Genomic DNA, 19,263 nt, shown 5'->3' with positions numbered 1-19,263 from the left:
TGACATTGGCTTTACTTTCTTCTATGTCAATCTTAGACACTGTACTTTGCAACTTTTGTTGTCTTTAATAAAAACAAGAGAAAGGACAAAGAAATCAATGTAAAGTGGCTTTGGAACAATTGAGAAAAGTGCTATGTAAATAAAACTGAATTGAAATTAAATCGACTTGAATGTATGTGTGTTACATTGAGAATGAAGAGTATATGACATCTCTACTGTTTCTCACTGGATTCTGTATGATCTCACAAAGAGACACTGAGGAGTTAAAATGAATCTTAAATCCAGCATATAGAGGTTCAGTAAATGTTGTGTTGAATGTGTGTAAATGTGTGAGTGTTTGTGTATCAGAGACGCTGTAGAAGGACAGAGTGCCCGCTGACCAGTCCAGATAAACTCCTACTCTATTAGAGAGGTGAAAAGGGGCACGTGTGCTATGCGCTGTTTCCTTATTATTGTGACATGCAATGAAGCCATGATCAACAAAGAGCAGACTCCATGATTGTGCATTGAATCCTAACTCACTTTCAACAGTCTTTCCTTTCCTGTAGATGCTTTTATATGACACTGATATAAAAACACCAAATCCGCTCCATTCAGCCTCCCAGTAACAGCGTCCAGCCAGACGCTCTTTACACAAAACCTGAGGTAAATCAAATCTGTCTGGACCGTCACGATACGGCTGAGACTCAATCACACGTGTTATCTTTCTGTTGTCCTCAGACAGAACAAGATGAATGTTTGCCGTGCTTGGATCCAGTGTGAGATTACAGGCATCTGAACACAAGGAGAGAGATTTACAGTATAACACAACAAAACAACAGCCACTAAATGTGTGTGTGTTACTTACACTTGTATAGTCCTGCTTTGATTCTGAATTCCTCCCCATGATCTAAACTACACACACACACACACACACACACACACACACACACACACACACACACACACACACACACACACACACACACACACACACACACACACACACACAACTTGAGGTCACATCCTGATGATCTGATACAAAATTAATGCATGTGTAAAACAAACACGGATCACCATAATGGTGACTTTAAATAAAACAAAACATCTGTGTTTTCTACAGCAATATTTTTACAGAACATTCAGAAATGTTTTATAACAGTTTAAAAAAAATAAAATGCAATGTTTCTCTATCTTTTCTATAACAAGCAAAAAGTTAATATAGAAAACAGTTGTTTTAAAAATTGTGTGAACATTAAAACGTGACATTGTCATAAAGTCTAAAATGATAGAATGTAACATTCCTTTAACATTCAGACAACCCAGAAACACTCTTAGTATATAAAAATGGACACTTTAATGTTGGCATAACGTTTGGGGAACACTGAAAACATTCAATGAACATTATTAGAACTTTTCTGTGTTAGCTGGGACATTTGAGTGTTACGTTCATACTTAAGTTTCTCCAGTGTACACTTGGGATCACTGAGTCTCTGAGAGAGCATCTGATGTCCTGAGTGTTGTGGGTGATTGTAGGTCAGATCCAGCTCTCTCAGGTGTGATGATGGGTTTGAACTCAGAGCTGAAGCCAAATAACAACAACCTTCATCTGTCACCATACAACCTGATAATCTACAGAGAGATCACACATCAACATCAGTCAGTTCATCCTCTTTAGTTATAAATCAGTAAATGAGTATCTAGAGATAAATACCTCAGTGTGTGTAGTTTACAGTTTGGGCTCTTGAGAGCATCAGAGATGAGCTTCACTCCTGAATCCTGCAGGTCATTGTTACTCAGGTCCAGATCTCTCACAGAGGAGTTTGAGGATTGAAGACATGAAGATAAACTTTCACAACACTCAGCAGTCAGATTACACAAGGACAATCTGAAGAGAACCAAACACAATTTAAATGTATTTCTTTCAAAAAACCCAAATTCCTGGTGGCCCAAAGTACAGCTGTGACAAGTGCTATTATTTATTGTTTTAGCACTTGTCTACTTTTTCTAAAAACGGCTTACCTCATTATCTCTAGTTTACAGTCTGGACTCTTGAGAGCATCAGAGATGAGCTTCACTCCTGAATCCTGCAGGTCATTGTTACTCACATCCAGATCTCTCAGGAGACACCATGATGATTGTAGACATGAAGAGAAACTTTTACAACACTCAGCAGTCAGATTACAGCCAGATAAACTAAACAGAACAATACAAATAATGTAAAAAAATACAGATTAGAAACAAAACTTGGGTCAATTTAAAGTTGATGTATAATTTGTTCCTTGATAAAGATAAGAAGTGTTGGGGTCTTAACATATGTGTATTGGAAGCACAAAAAAAATGTGGGTGGGTCCAAAATATTAACGTGAGTAGATGCAATTTTCTTGTATTCTTGTGCATTTTAATTAAACAATTGCTTTAATAACCTAAAACCTTTGCTTACCTTGTTGTGTCACGGGATGCCAATTGGCAAAACTAGTAAAAACATGAAATGGAGTTTAATTAATAGGGAATCTAAATGAGCCAACTGAAATGGATTTGAAGAGGCAGCTGCATGGAATTCAAGGCTGTAGCTAAAACTCGGAACTGAGTTTAATTATTGAAGTAGAATAAATTTGACTGACAGCGCTCTCACAAGTGAACAGACATATGTGTTAAATTAGAGAAAAAGGTCAGTGGGTTCAATATCACTGGTCATATAAAGTGGGTGGGTCTTGTCCCACTTACAAATAATGGTTCCAACACTCACATCTAAACAGTTTCAAATGCTAGGTGCAGATTAAATGAATCCAGACAGGAGAACAAACACTTATTTCAACAACAGCTGCTTTTGATATACTTATCCATTTGGACACGCAGAATCTACATAGACTCTTATTATTTAACATCTCTTACTAACCATGGTTTTTTGAAGTTACCATGTTTTTCCCCATGGAATTGATTACAATTAGCAGAATCTTGGTTTTACTTTAGTAACCAGTATTTTTTTAACTGTAATACAGTTTTTTACAATCACTTTGCTACTATTTTCAGAACCTTGATGTCATTTTTCACAACTCTAGATACAAAACTCAAAACGGTAATCACTTGTAACACAGGCTGTCTAGTGTTCAAAACATTGCTTGTGCATTCACATCTTTAAAGACATCTTGCACTTGCACAATCATTGTTTCAAAACACAAATTTACTGTGAAATACCATGGAAACATAACTATAGATCACCCACACACAAGCAACTGATAGTTTCACTAAGTCATTGTTTGTACAATCATTAAGTATTGTAGAACAAAATTGGTGATACAGATTTCATTATGGTACATGTAGAGCAAATACATATCTGTAAAAGTTCTGCAGTAGTAGAGAGAATACGACAGACACATTGGAATCATTGAACAAAGTTTGTAATGTATTGATGAAAACACTACAGTACAATCACAACATAGGTCACATAATTTCACAATCTGCACTCAATCATCAGTAACAAGTTGGCAGAATTGGACAAGCAATTACAAGGGCCTGCATCTATACAGTACAGTGATAATTGGTTCATGCTCCATGCTTATTGGTTACAATGAACCTCATTATCTTGAAACTTTCATGATTTTCAGTAAACATGGAAGATTCTTTGTCTGTTTCCATACAACTATTACGAATAATGCAACAGTTACTTATCATTTTGGGCAGTTGTATTGATTGATAGTTAGATCATTGTAAGAAAATGAATAGACACTTATTTGAAATGTGATGTGTGAATAGCCTTTTGAAACAGTAGTACTTTGATGTTAAGTTGTGTCATATTGAACATGTGATTTTGGTTGAATGAACAAATGATCCAAGTTTTATGTGTATTGTATCCAAGCAATTGAGAAAAGAGTTAAGAGTTTTGAAAAATGTGCATTTTGATCTTTGGTTGTGAGTTTTGTGTCTAGAGTTGTGAAAAATGACATCAAGGTTCTGAAAATAGTAGCAAAGTGATTGTAAAAAACTGTAAAACCATAATTAAATTTCCTAAAAGATAGAAATCATAGAAATAGCCAGAGAAGGCATTGCTCTGAACAATTTAGAGAACTGGGACTATACAAGTCTTACCAATTTAGTTCCAAGGACAACTGAGAAGTTTTGTGGACACACACATCTGAAGTGCCGGATCGATCACCCGGTCTTGCTCTGATTCCTCTCAGACCACGAGTCTATAGCATGCACAAGAATTAAGGCTGCGTGGCGGATGCGACTCGGGGGTTAGAGAACACCCACGTGAGTGGGGAGTAGAAATTCTCACCGCTCAGCTCTGCTCACATGCTCTGACCTGAAATGACCTGAATCACTTTTATCCCGAACCTGACGTGCCTAAAAAATCTTTTAAAGACCCGACCCGAGACAAACCTGAGAAAATTACACCCCAGAGTCGACCCTAACCGGTGACAATTTTTTTGAACCCGACTGGACCTGACTGTAAATGGCACCGACGTGTGTGCAGTCTGCATCCCCGCAGAGACAACTTAGACAGAAAGAAGCCCTGTTAGCCTCGCATCCAATTTGGCTCACGCTGCTCCATTTATTTTCCTTTGTTATCTGACACCGACACAGTTTGCACTCATCAATTTACTAAAAAAAAACAAAAAAAGTATTTCTTAAATCTAAGGCTAATTCGCTGCTTTTGGTGGATACAATTGGTCATAAAGGAAATTAGATTTTGAACAGTGATTTAAGAACCTGTGCCTTGTCAATAAATCACCCGCAGAAATCTTCACTCCTATCAGGGCTTTTTTGAAATTGACAACTCATAGATCCCCCACCCGCTAATTCGCCCTGTTTATTAAATGTTTCCCTAAAACTGTTACGTTATATCACAGGTCAACAGAGTGGTGCTATGCTACAACTACTGCTTCCACATGTGGAGCTGTGTAGATCAAACAATGACATCAAATACTGCAAGAGCAACTCGACAGTACTGCTTTTAAATCATTGCTGTGATACATTAATGTCATATACCGATTGGTCTGTGGAGCGTCACAAAAAGTCAAACACATCTAAAAGTATAGCTGTGACAGAAGGGCTATCATTTATTGTTTAAGTTCTTGTCTACTTTTACTGAACATTGCTGACCTCAGTATCTGTAGTTTACAGTCTGGACTCTTGAGAGCATCAGAGATGAGCTTCACTCCTGAATCCTGCAGGTCATTGTTACTCACATCCAGATCTCTCACAGAGGAGTTTGAGGATTGAAGACATGAAGATAAACTTTTGTAGCACTCACCGGTCAGATTACACATTGACAATCTAAAAAGAACCGAATAAAATTATCTACAATTAGTTGAATCAAATAACAGCTATGACAGCCACTACTATTTGTTTAAACACCTAAATGATTTAAATGAAAAATTACGGACCTCAGTATCTGTAGCTTACAGTTAGGACTCTTGAGAGCATCAGAGATGAGCTTCACTCCTGAATCCTGCAGGTCATTGTAACTCAGGTCCAGATCTCTCAGGAGACACCATGATGATTGTAGAGATAAAGATAAACTTTTACAACACTCAGCAGTCAGATTACAGCTGGACAATCTGAACAGAACCAAACAAAATTATCTACAGGTAGTTTTTAAAAACACAAATTCCAGCTGTCCCAGAGTTTGTTAAAAACAGTTTGTCACTATTAGTCACTGTCATTTAATGTTTTAGCATCTGAATATCTATACAGTGACTGACCTCAGTATCTCTAGTTTGCAGTCTGGACTCTTGAGAGCATCAGAGATGAGCTTCACTCCTGAATCCTGCAGGTCATTGTTACTCAGATCCAGATCTCTCAGGAGACACCATGATGATTGTAGACATGAAGATAAACTTTCACAACACTTACCAGTCAGATTACAGCTCTGTAGACTGTGTGTCGGAAAGAAACAAGTTTAAATTAAAACTTACAAAAAATACACAACATAAATACAACAAATACACAAGACATAAATCATTCAGTAACAGGAATAGAATGGAGAATGGAATACAAAAATGAAATATTCTCTTTTATTAATATTTGGATGTTGAAAATTGCAATAAACACAATTAATTGTGCTCCAACACAATGATAAAAACTATATTGAAATGTGCAATTAACTTCTAGGGCCAGAACAACCAATGTTGCTAGGACCCTGTTGGATTTGCTCAGGTGCAACACCACAGTCTGCACCGTCTCACGAGTCAGGTTAACAGTTTGCATCTGTCTCTATTAATTTTCGTTAAAGTTTGTCTATGATTTGTCTATAAATTACTACCATGGCTAACATGACCTACTTCAGAAAAACACAGGGGATTATGGTGGTCTTTTTACTGATCATCTGTGATCTCAGAAGTGCAGCACCTTATCCGAATGTGTATAGCAGCAAATAACTTCACTCATTTATACAGACTTATGTACCCTCTAGATCCCTGTGCTCTGCCAAGAGCAACAACTTGTGGTGTCATCTCAAAAAGGGAAAAATCACTATCATGTGCCTTCACTGTGGAATGATCTGCCTGTTGCAAAAAGATCTGTTGATTCTGTAGCCATCTTTAAGAATCGACTAAAAACCAATCTCTTCTGCCAACACCTGTCTCGCTGATATCTTTTTTCTATCTTTTTTCCTTGTGTCCTAAAAAAACTTTTCTATTGTTTAAGGCTTACTGAGACTAGTTTTAGTGCACTTTACTGCTGCTCTTATGTTGTTCCCATTCATCTTTTATTGTTTACTGTACCTCATTTGTAAGTTGCTTTGGATAAAAGCATCTGCTAAATGACTAAATACAAATGTAAAAGTAACTCGCTAAGATTTCGGGGGCTCCATCATTCTTGGCCTAAAAGCATTGGATGTAATTCCAGCTGACATCTTATGCAAGCCGCCAAAAGATCAAGGTTTGGAGGGCTATGCACTAGGTTTTAAAGGCATCCTTTCAAGCCCCCCAGTATGCCAGATGCCAAGCGGAGATATTTTTGGGGCCGCACTCCATGACCCCCCCAAAAATGGCCATGGTAAAGTGGGAACCAACAAGCAACAGAGTATAATCCAAGAATTCTGCCAGTTACCCTCAAGGAACATAACAGATTAGTTTAGATTGCATGTGATTATGTAGTCTAAATCAGAAAATATCTATTAGTGCAACATCTGGGAAGAATAACAATGTCTTAAATAGGGTGCTGTTACATCAAACCAAAACCGACAAAGAACAAAGGAAACAGTAGGCTATATATACACACAGGGGCTAATGAACAAGACCTCAACAGAGGAACCAAACCACAACTGAACAACAAAAAACGACAAACGGGAAACAGGAACTCAAAATACAAACTAAAAGTCCACAGAAACACAGAAAATTATCATTAATCAATAATCAAAGTAATGGTTTGTGTTAACACTGATATGAATGAATGTATAAATGAATCTTACAGAGCTCTTTTGGTTTGTTTGATCACTGGCAATAGTCGAATCAGTGCTTCATCAGATCTTCTGTACTTCTGCAGCTCAAACGTCTCTTGAATCTCTTCTGACATCAGCAGCACAAACACCAGAGCAGACCACTGAACAGAAGAAAGACTCTGAGCTGAAAGATCTCCTGAATTCAGATACTTCTGGATTTCTGTGATCAGTGAATAATCTTTCAGTTCACTCAAGCAGTAGAAAAGATTGCTTCTCCTCTCTTCTGATTTTGCTTCCTCAATTTTCATTTTGATATAATCAGCAGTGTCTGTTATGTTTTCTTCTTTATTTGTAATCTTCAGTGTGGGCAGAAGTTCCCTCAGCTCATTCTGACTGGACTTCAGTGAAAGACCCATGAGGAACCGGAGGAGAAGGTCCAGGTGTCCGTTCTTGCTCTGAAGAGCATTCTCAATTGCACTCTTATGAAGCTCTAACAGTGAATATTTAAATATCCATTGCACTTTTTCACCCAGAGAGACAGGGAATGGATTTGTTTTTTTATCTTTGTATATTATAATTGCATAGAGAGCAGCGAGGAATTCCTGAATGCTGAGATGTACAAAGCTGTACACATTTCTCCCAGAAACTGGCTTTTCTCTTTGAAAAATCTGAGTGCACAAACCTGAGTAAACAAGACCTTCACTGACATCCAGCCCACATTTCTGAAGATCTTCTTCATAGAAAATCAGGTTTCCTTTCTGAAGCTGTTTAAAGGCCAGTTTACTGAGCTTCAGAACCACATCTTTAAAAGATATTGGAAGACCATCATGGTATTTCTTTTTCATTTGCTGCATCTGAGAAAGTAAGAAGTATATGTACATCCCTGTGAGGGTTGTGGGAATTTTGTCATGATCCTCTTTAGTCAGCAGAGGCTGAAAAACACAGAGAGAGATCCAGCAGAAGACAGGAATTTGACACATGATGTAAAGACTCCTGGATTTCCTCATGTGTGAGATGATTTTCTCTGCCACATCAGGTTTGCTGTTTTTAGTGAAGTATTTTTCCTTTTGCTCATCGTTGAATCCTCGGACCTCTGTCATCTGATCAATGTAGTCTCGAGGGATCTGATTGGCTGCTGCTGGTCTGGAGGTGATCCAGATGAGAGAAAAAGGAAGCAGATTTTTCTTAATCAGGTTTGTAACAATGACACCCACTGTTGTTTTTTCATGTACATCTGTCAATCTCTGGCTCTTCTCAAAGCTTAAAGGGAATCGACACTCATCCAGGCCATCAAAGACGAACATGACTTTACCTTCATCTTCAGGTAATGATGGGAGTTGTTTAACACAGCTAAAGTATTCGTGAATCAGATCCATTAGGCTGTAATCCTTTTGAATCACATTCAACTGACGGAAAGGCAGAGGAAAAACAAAGACGATTTCCTGATTTTCCTTTCCTTCAGCCCAGTCAAGAATGAATTTATTAACTGAGACAGTTTTTCCCACCCCAGCAATGCCCATCGTCATCACTTTTCTGTTTCGTCGATCACACTGGACTTTAAATACATCATTGCATTTGATTGGCGAGTCCTCAGCAGGACTTCGGATGAGATTTAATTCAATTTGTCTCACTTCATGCTCAGTCACTGCTCCTCCAGTCTCATTCTTTACTATGAAGAGATCAGTGTAAATATCGTTCAGATATTTCCGATGGCCAGTCTGTGAATTACCGTCCAATATCCGCTCATAGTCCTGTTTTAAGATGTTCTTCAGTCTGATGCTCAGCTCAGTGTAACAACCATCAGCAGCTTTACTGTCAACTGTCACTGGACCTTTGAGGGAAAAAAAACAAACAGAATAAGAAACCTATTCACACCTTTAATTTTTCTCCATTTGAAGTTTTACATTTGCTTTACCATCTTTGTGTTTGTACTCCAGCAGTTGAGCCAGATGGTTTTGATTCATCTTCCTTAAGATGTTCAGTGTGATCTCCATAGCTCCGTCTGGTCCATAACGCTCCATTATCTTATCTACTGTATCTAAGACATCTGTGTCCTCCAGCTCAGCAGCTGAAATACCACCATGATTCTTCAGATGCCACTGAAACTCCTTCAGTTGGGCTTTTATCAGTTCATTGAGTGAGTTCACCAGGAGATCTGAAACAAACGCCATCATCCAGCAATGATCCACTTCTGCAGAACATGAAGAAAAACATCATAGATAGTTTCTGAAGCTCAGATGATGTTTTCATTGTAAAATGATGCTGTAATGAGATCAGTCATTAGTTTCTAGTGAGTGGTCAGCAGAGGTGGCTAATAATATGCTACATATACTCTGTTACACTAACCGTGACAGGCGAAATCTACTGCACTGCGACCCTTCGTGGAGTAACCTAGCAAAGAATACAATAGGGAACCACAACACAATTCAGAAGATGCTGGCACGGTCGCTGCCCAGTCGTAAAAGGACCGCGGTGGTAGGTCGGCCACTTGTCCGCCACTGGTTACATCAAATCAGCGAAGAGTGGCAACATCAACTAGGGCTATAGACTGCGAGTAAATAGTCACATTTTGCGAGTATTTTTCCTGCCTGTGCGACTACTTTTTATTAAAAGTCGCACTGGCACGACTGCTAAATTTTTATATAATTATATTCATATAATGCGCAGGCAATTACGTCTACAGTGCATCCTGTCATTCTTCCTCTTGCTGCACTTCCTCGTCTTTCTATCATATCTCAGGTGCATCTTAGCCGGCTGCGAGAAACATCACATCAACCTCGTAGCACTTCAAGAGCACCGACTCCGAACACCTGACTCGGTGGGCTATAAGAAATACAACAGCTGGACGATGGCACATACAGATTAATCGGAAAGCCACGGATCAGCCTTGCTAACACCAGAATCGATCAGCTGATTATCTCTGTCACCACTAAATCAGAGTGTACAATTGCCATGCATTTAGAAGGCAATCCTAAAATATGCTTTGTGTTCGCATATGACATCAGATCCTTCAGCAAAAGACACATTCTATGACAATCTTATAAAGTCAATACCGCCACACATGGTCACCATTCTTGCCGGTGACTTGAATGCAAGAATTGGAAAGAACAGTCACGACACTAATCCTAAAGTGGTAAGCAACTTCAGCTACCACGCAATCTCGAACAACAATGGTCAAAGATTAATCAGCATGTCTGCGCAAGTCTGTGCCCAGGGAACTCTTGGTTACGCAATTGAACAACGAGACCGTGCATAAGAGCCCAAAAGGAGATTTCGCTCAACTAGACCAAATTGTTTTCAACACCAAGTGATGGAAGTCAGTCAAAAACTGTCGCACTTACATCACCTGTGCCATTGGATGAGACCACAAGATGGTGAGCGCCAAATTCAAACTGGCTCTGAGAACAGCAAGAAGCTCATCCATCGCCAGGTGCACCTTGCAGAATGAAAAGCTGAAAGACACGAACATCCAAGCGAATTTTGACTTGGAACTTTGCAATCAATTTGCTGCTCTTCTTGACCAGTCGAGTAAAACCGAAAACACCCAGGACCTAATACAGCAAAGAGCAGACACCTTCAACACTGCGCTGGTAGCTGCGAGTAAAAAGTTCCTGGGCAAAAGGCCGAAGTCAAAACAGCCGAGCTGGGTCAGCAGTTCAACATTGCAGCTCATCACAGATGAAGAAGTTGCGAAGGATGATTTCAAGTGCAATCAAACAAGAGAAAAGAGAGATCATATTTCAACACTCAACTAGAAGCTCTCAAACTGGCAAATCAGGCTTGTGCACAATTCAGAATTGAATTAAGAATGACTCCTGAATTTCAATTCAAATTGATGTCAAAACAGGATCTATAATTACAATTAGAATTTGAATTAAAGGAAGCAGAATTGCAATTCAATAGAAATTTAAAGAAATTCATATACATATTATTGTCAGGATCCCAAATGTTATAAAGTGTATTTTGTCTTGTTTGGTGCTAGGATCCTGACACCCCCGTAAACGTGTTTGTGTGGAGAGTCTCGTGACCTATGTGTTATGTGTGGCACGAGCTCTCCTGTCTTTAGTCTTAACCTTACCCTCCTGTTTCCTAATTATGTATGATTAGTTTCCTCACCTGTTTGTTATTGTCCCCTAATTAGTTTCCCTATTTATATGCCATTGTGTCGCTTGTCTTTGCGGGATAATTGTGTTTGTACGTCGTCAGGAGTTCGTCTAGTTTTGTCATGCCTGTTATTATTTCTTTCTTGCCTTGTTTACCCCCTCGAGGGAGTTTTTGTTCAATAATAAAAATATTTTAAGTTGAGAGCTGTCTGCACTTGGGTTCTATCCTCCACCATTCCTGACAATTATACAGTAAGTGAAGTGTTAAAAATGAAGCTTTCAGTATATGTCAGATATGATTGCATTACATATTCTATAAATTATATTAGTTTGAACTACTTGTACAGATTACATAAACAGGAAATGTTTCCCCCCAGCAATTAATGTTAAAAACTCTAGTCACATAACAAATAATTAAGTTTGATTTTTTTTGTAATTTTATGGAACACGATGGAACATGACTTCATTTCCCAGAATGCTTTACTTTAACCAAGTATTTAAAATGGTTACCAAACAATTTTCCAAATTAACTTTCCTAACACTGAACGTATATGAGATTCTTTCTGTTGTGTGACAGTGGAATTTCTTTGAATTAATTCCAATTCAACTTTTTGTAGGGCGGAGTTGATTCAATTCAAATTCCAATTTGCAGCGAAAAGCAGTCAGTCACTCACCCTTGTAGAAAGCGGAAGAGGAAACAAAAGTAATCATCAGCATTGCCAGGAATAGAGAATTGTGGAAGCTCCATATTGTCGAGCACCATAACAGGGGACCCGACCAATGATAATGACACTTACTTGAAAAGCATTGTGGAAAGAGTACATTTAAATGGGAGTACTTTTGCCTACTAGCTCTAGTGGTGCAGTGCATTTTACAGTCACTGGACAATATACAATTTTATTTGTATAGCACGTTTAAAAAACAACTTGCGTTGACCAAAGTGCTTAACAAGGCAAGGAGAAATGTACAATACGAAAAACACAGGACATCAAACAAGAAACACAGCTTAGGTGGATGACGAGGAACATCAAGGTCTATTAAAAGCTTTTGAGAAGAAATACGTTTTTAGGGAAGTTTTAAAAAGTGTCAAGGTTTGGGCGGATCTGTTGTGAAGAGGTAGGCTATTCCGTAGCTTCGGTCCATAGACTCCAAAAGCACGGTCACCTCTATTTTTGAGCCTGGTTTGAGGGACAGATAGTAGATTGGAATCGCCCGATCTAAGTGATCTTGTCTGGGAGACTGGGTGAATCAGTTCAGATAAGTACTGGGGAGCTTGGTTTTGTAGAGACTTAAAAACAAAAAAGCAAAACTTTATAATCTATGCAAAATTTAACCGGTAGCCAATGAAGCGAGATCAGAACTGGTGTAATATGGTCGAAGTTACGTCTCCCTTTGAGGAGTCGTGCAGCTGCATTTTGGACTACTTGGAGACGGTTGATGTATTTCTGAGAAATACCAACATATAAGGAGTTACAATAGTCCAGTCTGTATGTAACGAAAGCATGCATGGCTATCTCAAAGTGCTTACCAGGCAAAAAAGGCTTATCCTTAGCTAGTAGACGGAGGTGAAAGAAACATGACTTTACAACAGCACTTATCTGCTTTTCAAATTTAATGTTGTTGTCAATCCAGACTCCCAGGTTTCGAACACAGTTGGTGCTGTATGGTGACAGTGATTGAAGGTTAACTGCATGCATACTACGATCATTGGGGCCAAACAAAATAATTTCAGTCTTGTTTTCATTTAAACTTAAAAAGTTACCAGAGAGCCATTGTTTAAGTTCATCCAGACAGTCCAATAATGGTTTTAAAGCAGACTTGTCATCACACTTCAGAGGCAAGTAAATTTGGGTGTCGTCAGCATATAGGTGAAATGAAACCCCATGATTAGATAGAATTGAACCCAAGGGTAACATATACAGTTTGAAAAGTTCTGGCCCAAGAATTGAGCCCTGTGGAACTCCGGACCCAAGTTGCTTTTTGGATGAGCACTGTTGCCCAATGCGAACAGAAAAGCTTCTGTTAGACAGGTATGAGCCAAACCATTCAAGAACTGTACCCCTATATACATGCTTCAAGATGAGAGATTAAAATATCATGATCAACCAGATCAAAAGCGGAGCTAAGGTCTAACAAGACCAATGCAACAAATTGCCCTGTGTCAGTGGTGGACAGAATATAGGTCATATTCATAAAAGTGCAGATTCCGTACTATAACGTGATTTAAAACCAGACTGGAATTTCTCATGAATATGACCATCATTTAAAAAAGACTAGAGTTGGCTCAGTACCACTTTTTCTAAAATTTTAGATATAAAAGGGAGATTTGAAATTGTGGAGTTGTGGAATGCAATCTAGACTTTTTAAGTTTAGGCAAAACCGAGTTATGTTTCAGGCTGTTAGGAACAGCACCGGTGTCTAGACATTTATTAATAACAGACACAAAGTCAGAACCTACAACACAAAAAACCTGCTTAAAAAATATAGTAGGAATCACATCCTGAAAGCAACGGGTAGTTTTTAAAGTTGAAACAATCTCAGAGAATCGAGAGAAACAGGTTCAAAGACAGACCATGTAGAAGAGAATAAGGGCACTTCAGGTGGCTGATAAAGAGACAGAGGCATTTGAGATCTGATCAGTGAGATCTTCTCATTAAAATGTTTCGCGAATTCTTCGCAGAGGGAGTCAGACATTTCCGGAAACTGAATCAGCTCAGAAAAATAATGATTTTTAGCAGCTTTCGCAGCTTGCTGAAAAGCAGCATGGGAATCCTTTAAAATTTCATAGGAAACATGTAGTCTGTCCTTAGCCCACTTGCGTTCAGCTCTTCTACAGGTTTGTCTAAGTGAACGTCAGTGTCTCAGAGATATTATATCCAACTGGCTGTCTGTTCAAGTCAGTCATCACTCAGAAACTGATAAACATGATGTAGCAGAGCGGTGAATTGCAAATTTTGAAATACCAATGTTCCGACTACGCCACCCGGGAAACCCGGGAAATCTTAATTAAGACACACAGGTCCAGGAGTCGTGGGTGGGGTGAGAAAGATGCAAACAATGAATTATAAAAAAATATAATTTCTTTATTATAATAACAATTAATAGAAAACATGTATGACAGTACGCAAAACAAAAAAAACACAAAATCACATCAATAGGGGAGATCGCCTACAGGAAGTCGAGGAGTCACCACACACTTAATATCAAAATTCACTCATGAAACACCACAAAATTCTCACAGTAAATAGTGTATATGTTCCGGCGATATCTCCCACTTTAGAGAAGTGAATAAATACAAACCACAATTAAATAACAAAACAAAAAGAAAACTAAAACCGGTTGATATGTCACACCGACAACCACTCCTGCATTTCACTAAACGTTATGGGCATGGCTGAATTCAGGTTATACACCTCCCAGCCCGAACCCCTGAATGGATGCAGTCCAGTAAATGGTGAGGTTGTGCCACTAGACGAATTCACACACACAGACAAAAGAAACAAACTTCAGGCACAGCAGCAATGTAGTCTCATCTGAAACGTAACTTACATTTATCTGCTAGCTTATGAATCGTCACCCCGACGATTACCTCCTCAGAGCTCAGATATTACACAGGACATCAGGAAAAGCTAAACTCGTAACCTCACCCATACATCTGCAATAAATGTTCACAACACGCTGATCACCTTAAGGGCCAGGCTTGTCAAAACCCGTACTTGCCTAAAAGGTAATATAAGGTAGGGCGCCGACCTGCAGCACTCACTACCATGACAACGACTTATTTGCAAAACATCTACACTTTTAAAATGTACCGACTGGTTCCACCACACACACACTGTCTGATATGACGCAGGGGAGTATGGCTCGCACCACGTCATATTACGATCACAGGTAAACTTTAAAATCTGCTAGATGGCTCCGCCACCGCACTCCGCGGGACCCCATCAGCCACAGTTTGATGCGGGGAGTATGACTCACACCACATTCCATACAAAAAATCATACAGCTTTAAAATCGGTCAGACAGTTCCACCACACACATTCTGTGGGACCCCATCCGCCAAAATGTGACACGGGGAGTATGACTCACACAACGTCCATTGTTAAAATCACAGGTGGGCTAAATACTGCCAAGATCAACCAAATGGTTCCACCGCACACTCTGCGGGACCCCATCGGCCGAAAGTAACACAGAGAGTATAGACAAGTTTTTGAGCCGTTTCCGCTCTACGTCTTAAACTCCTCCCATCGATGCAACTCACTTCCGTTCTGGCGGGCTGGGTTTGTTTTGCTAGCTAGCTCTGTTGTGCTGAGAAAGCACTGATATCGCATTGACAAAGAGGATATAACAATTATAACATGAAGAAAAGTGGTTCGGGAACGACGTGTGCGATAGTTGGTTGCAAACACTCGAGAAATCACCTGAACGAGTGGTTAAATAGAGTGCTACGACCACAAACCAGCTACGAAAAGGCAATGTCCATGCGCTCATTGTTTACATTTTTTCGCAAGCCTGATACCGACTCGGACCTAAAGAGAGATAGTAAAAACAGGTTATTATTTATTTGCAGAGGCGGACACTACTTGAGTACTTTGAGTAAATTTTCCAGGCATCTGTGCTTTATCAGAGTGTTTGTCTTGGGAATTTTTTTTACTTTGTATTCCTTTTATATTGCATATTAAAATGTATTTAATACCTAATTACATAAAAAAATGTGTACTTTTACTTTCTTGAGTAAAAGTAAGTACTTTTTACTTAAGTAAAAATAATTCTAAATGTTCAATGTACTTAAATATTAATTATAAACCAAAAACTTGAAAATATGAAATGTAGTGGAGTAAAAATTATGATAATATGCTTTGTAATGTAGGTTTTCCAAAGAAAAACACTGATAAAATACAAATACATACTCAAGTAGTGTCCACCTCTGCTTATTTAATATGGAATATGTTATATATGTTTGTGTTCATTTTAAATATGAAGAGCTATACATATTTTACACCATTTAAAAAAAATGACTTTGTCATGTCATTTTGCTGCTCCATCAACGTTTCATGACAACTCACTATATTTAAAATGTACTGCAACAAGCAGTTTCTTTCCAAACCGCAATAAGTCAACCAAATCTTATTCTCTCCCTTTTTTCGGTGCTGATGCAGTGTTAAGACGTTCATATAAACAGCACCTAAAAGCTGTCTCATACAACCAGCAAAAGTAATGAATATGTAAAATATTTCAATGAGACATTTTCATTGTTTATTAATAAACAAGTGTTCGGTTCATGATAATATCAGATCCAGTTCATGCCTCGGAGGATTTCAGATTGTCCATTGCTTTTCCATCTATTGCCATGGATTGTACGAAGTAATTTAGGAGCAAATCTTGCTGTATGTTATGCTGGGCCACGTCGTTATGTTATCCTCCCTGTTCTGCACTGAATTCGGGTGGCGGAGAGTAACGCAATCTCCAGTCAAAGTAGTAGAACCGTGTTCCCAAATTGCTGTGTTTACATCGGCAGACGCTGCGCAAAGCACTTCCGGCGGAAATGAAATGCATATGTGTAGAGTAATGGCGCCGCCCACGATTTGGCGCGTAAACTTGTCTATAGCTAGTATGTTCTTACCCTCACATAAACTGAAACCCCAAGCAAATACTGCTTCAGCAATGCCCTAGCTTCAGCTTATCGTCACCACTCAAGCACTAACACCACTTTAAAATAATCCCTAACATTATTGGGATTATATTGGCATTATTGGCATATAACAGGAACTTCTCCTGGACTCTACCGTACTCAGCTGGTTCCAAACACTACGGACCCCAGCTGAAACAAACAAACACTTAACTCCTCTCACAATTTCTGTAACAACTCACCACCTGACGTAGTAAGAGGGAGCCCATCGCTGGGATTTATCCAACTGGACACACACTGCTGCTTTGCCTTTAGGAGAAACAAAACACTACTCTATATACATACTACCATGAGAAAAGCACACAGGGTAAGTAAGGAAAACAAGCTGATGGTGAAAATCAGTTATGCAAATTGAAGGTTCTATTTCGTCACTTCAAGATGATTTAAATAATGAAGCTTCGTATTTATGGAAATAAACGGACAAATATTTAGCTTTATAAAATGATGAATTAATTTAGCTTAAATTAGTGTACGAGAAATATATGACATTGAAAAGATATAATACTTGCTGTAAGTTTTGTTTCAGAGTACAACAACTATTGTGACGCACAATTCTCTATCATTCAACTACAGCAGAAAGACACTTAAATAATTTTTATGAGCTAACATTTAAAACTTACTGTAGTGGCTATTTGTCCTTAAACTTAAACAAAACTAATAATAACAACCTTTTCAAATGGCCACTAAGGCTGCGTCATGGGTAGGCTTTACGCATGGTAAGAGGTACAAAAATAAACTGATGTCCATAGCCAAAGATGAGTTCGAGGAGGTTTATTTACACATATAAGCAAGCTCACAGACATTTCCTGCTGCCTCTCTCACGCTGTGGTAAAAAACCATATGCCCTCGCAGCCTTTCCGGTTCCTCCCACCTTAACCTATTTATGCAAATTAACATAGCACCACGTGACCAAACTATATAAACTATAACTTAAGCCTAAAATAAACAAAGTGCAAAAATAGCTCCAACAACCCAGCCCCTAATTGTGACGGTAAGTTACCCACAATTAACCTTAGCTGTTAACACAAAGGAGCTATAATTATAACCCAAACATCAAGCTTAAATCTTGCATCTTCAGATTCTCCATGCCTGCAAAAAAAACAAAATAGATAGAAAACAGATGAGAAAGAGAATGAGATGCATAGTCAATTGTTAGCCTCCAAGAGAAGACAGAGCTTGGTTATTGGTCTGTCCAGGATACTGGTCTTCGTTTGGACCTTCACAGAGCGAACCAGTCCTCTTGAGTCAGCTGTAGTACTTAGAACTCTACCCATCATCCACGAGCCTCTTGGAGCTGTAGCATCAGCGATTACAACAATATCTCCAGGAATGAAGTTTCTTTTTTGCCTCGTCCATTTTTGTCTTTCTTGCATTACAAGCAAATACTCTGATGTCCACCTTTTCCAGAAAAGCTCCGCAATGTACTGCACTTGCCTCCATCTCCTCTTAATATACAGGTCAGAATTTTCAAACAGACCTGGTGACAGAATGGGCTTGCCTTTCAGCAGAAGAATGTGATTTGGAGTGAGCGCTTCCAAGTCATTGGGATCCTCTGAGACCTTAGTTATTGGCCGGTCATTGAGTATTGCTTCTACCTCACAAAACAGTGTTTGCAGGCCTTCCTCGTCCAGCAGTTGATGTCCAACAACAGAGGTAAGTACACTGCGCACAGAGCGAATCAGACGCTCCCAAACGCCACCTTGGTGAGATGCAGCTGGGGTGTTAAAACTCCACATCACTCCTTCCTGCACAAAAGTCCTTTCAATTTTAGAGTGATTTAAAGCAGCCAGGGCCTGCCTCAGCTCCTTCTGCGCACCAACAAAATTTGTGCCGTTATCTGACCTCATACTTGTCACAGGTCCTCTTCTGCAGACAAACCTTCGCACAGCATTGATGCAGGAGTCTGTGTCGAGGGAGTTCGCCACCTCCAGATGTATTGCACGGCTGCTTAGACAGGTAAATATCACTCCATATCGCTTCAGCACAGTTCTCCCTCTCCTCACATCCAGTGGTCCAAAATAGTCTACTCCTACATTTGTAAAGGGCGCGTTATCAGGCACAACTCGTTCCTCTGGTAAATCTGACATCTTTTGTTCTCCAAGTTT

General features: G+C 39.1%; 1 protein-coding gene across 2 annotated transcripts; it reads right to left on the bottom strand.

Annotated features, from left to right (window-relative positions):
• Nucleotides 1–176: 176 nt before the first annotated feature.
• On the bottom strand, nucleotides 177–15,587 carry LOC135750712 (NACHT, LRR and PYD domains-containing protein 3-like). 2 transcript variants are annotated; one of them, XM_065269674.2, is made up of 11 exons: nucleotides 15,019–15,580; nucleotides 9,282–9,557; nucleotides 7,397–9,197; nucleotides 5,688–5,861; nucleotides 5,370–5,543; nucleotides 5,086–5,259; nucleotides 2,002–2,175; nucleotides 1,694–1,867; nucleotides 1,435–1,611; nucleotides 848–894; nucleotides 177–774 (listed from the first exon to the last, which is right to left on the bottom strand). In XM_065269674.2, the coding sequence occupies exons 2-11, from the start codon at nucleotides 9,538–9,540 to the stop codon at nucleotides 182–184; spliced, it is 3,747 nt and encodes a 1,248-aa protein (XP_065125746.2). In that variant the 5' UTR covers nucleotides 9,541–9,557; nucleotides 15,019–15,580; the 3' UTR covers nucleotides 177–181. The 2 variants fall into 2 exon arrangements, with proteins under 2 accessions (XP_065125746.2, XP_073670568.1); XM_073814467.1 differs by lacking the exon at nucleotides 2,002–2,175 and having other exon boundaries at nucleotides 15,019–15,587.
• Nucleotides 15,588–19,263: the final 3,676 nt, after the last annotated feature.

Source organism: Paramisgurnus dabryanus, chromosome 4, assembly GCF_030506205.2.
Source record: "Paramisgurnus dabryanus chromosome 4, PD_genome_1.1, whole genome shotgun sequence".
NCBI lineage: Eukaryota > Metazoa > Chordata > Actinopteri > Cypriniformes > Cobitidae > Paramisgurnus > Paramisgurnus dabryanus.
This window is presented reverse-complemented; position numbering and strand designations above follow the sequence as displayed.

Bases quoted from the DNA above. Each gene is read 5' to 3' on its own strand.
- LOC135750712 (XM_065269674.2), bottom strand. From the start codon at position 9,540: ATGATGGCGTTTGTTTCAGATCTCCTGGTGAACTCACTCAATGAACTG. The intron at 5,260-5,369 runs GTCCGTAATTTT...GGTTCTTTTTAG, and splicing joins TGTAAGCTACAGATACTGAG to ATTGTCAATGTGTAATCTGA. The intron at 1,868-2,001 runs GTAAGCCGTTTT...GGTTCTCTTCAG, and splicing joins TGTAAACTAGAGATAATGAG to ATTGTCCTTGTGTAATCTGA.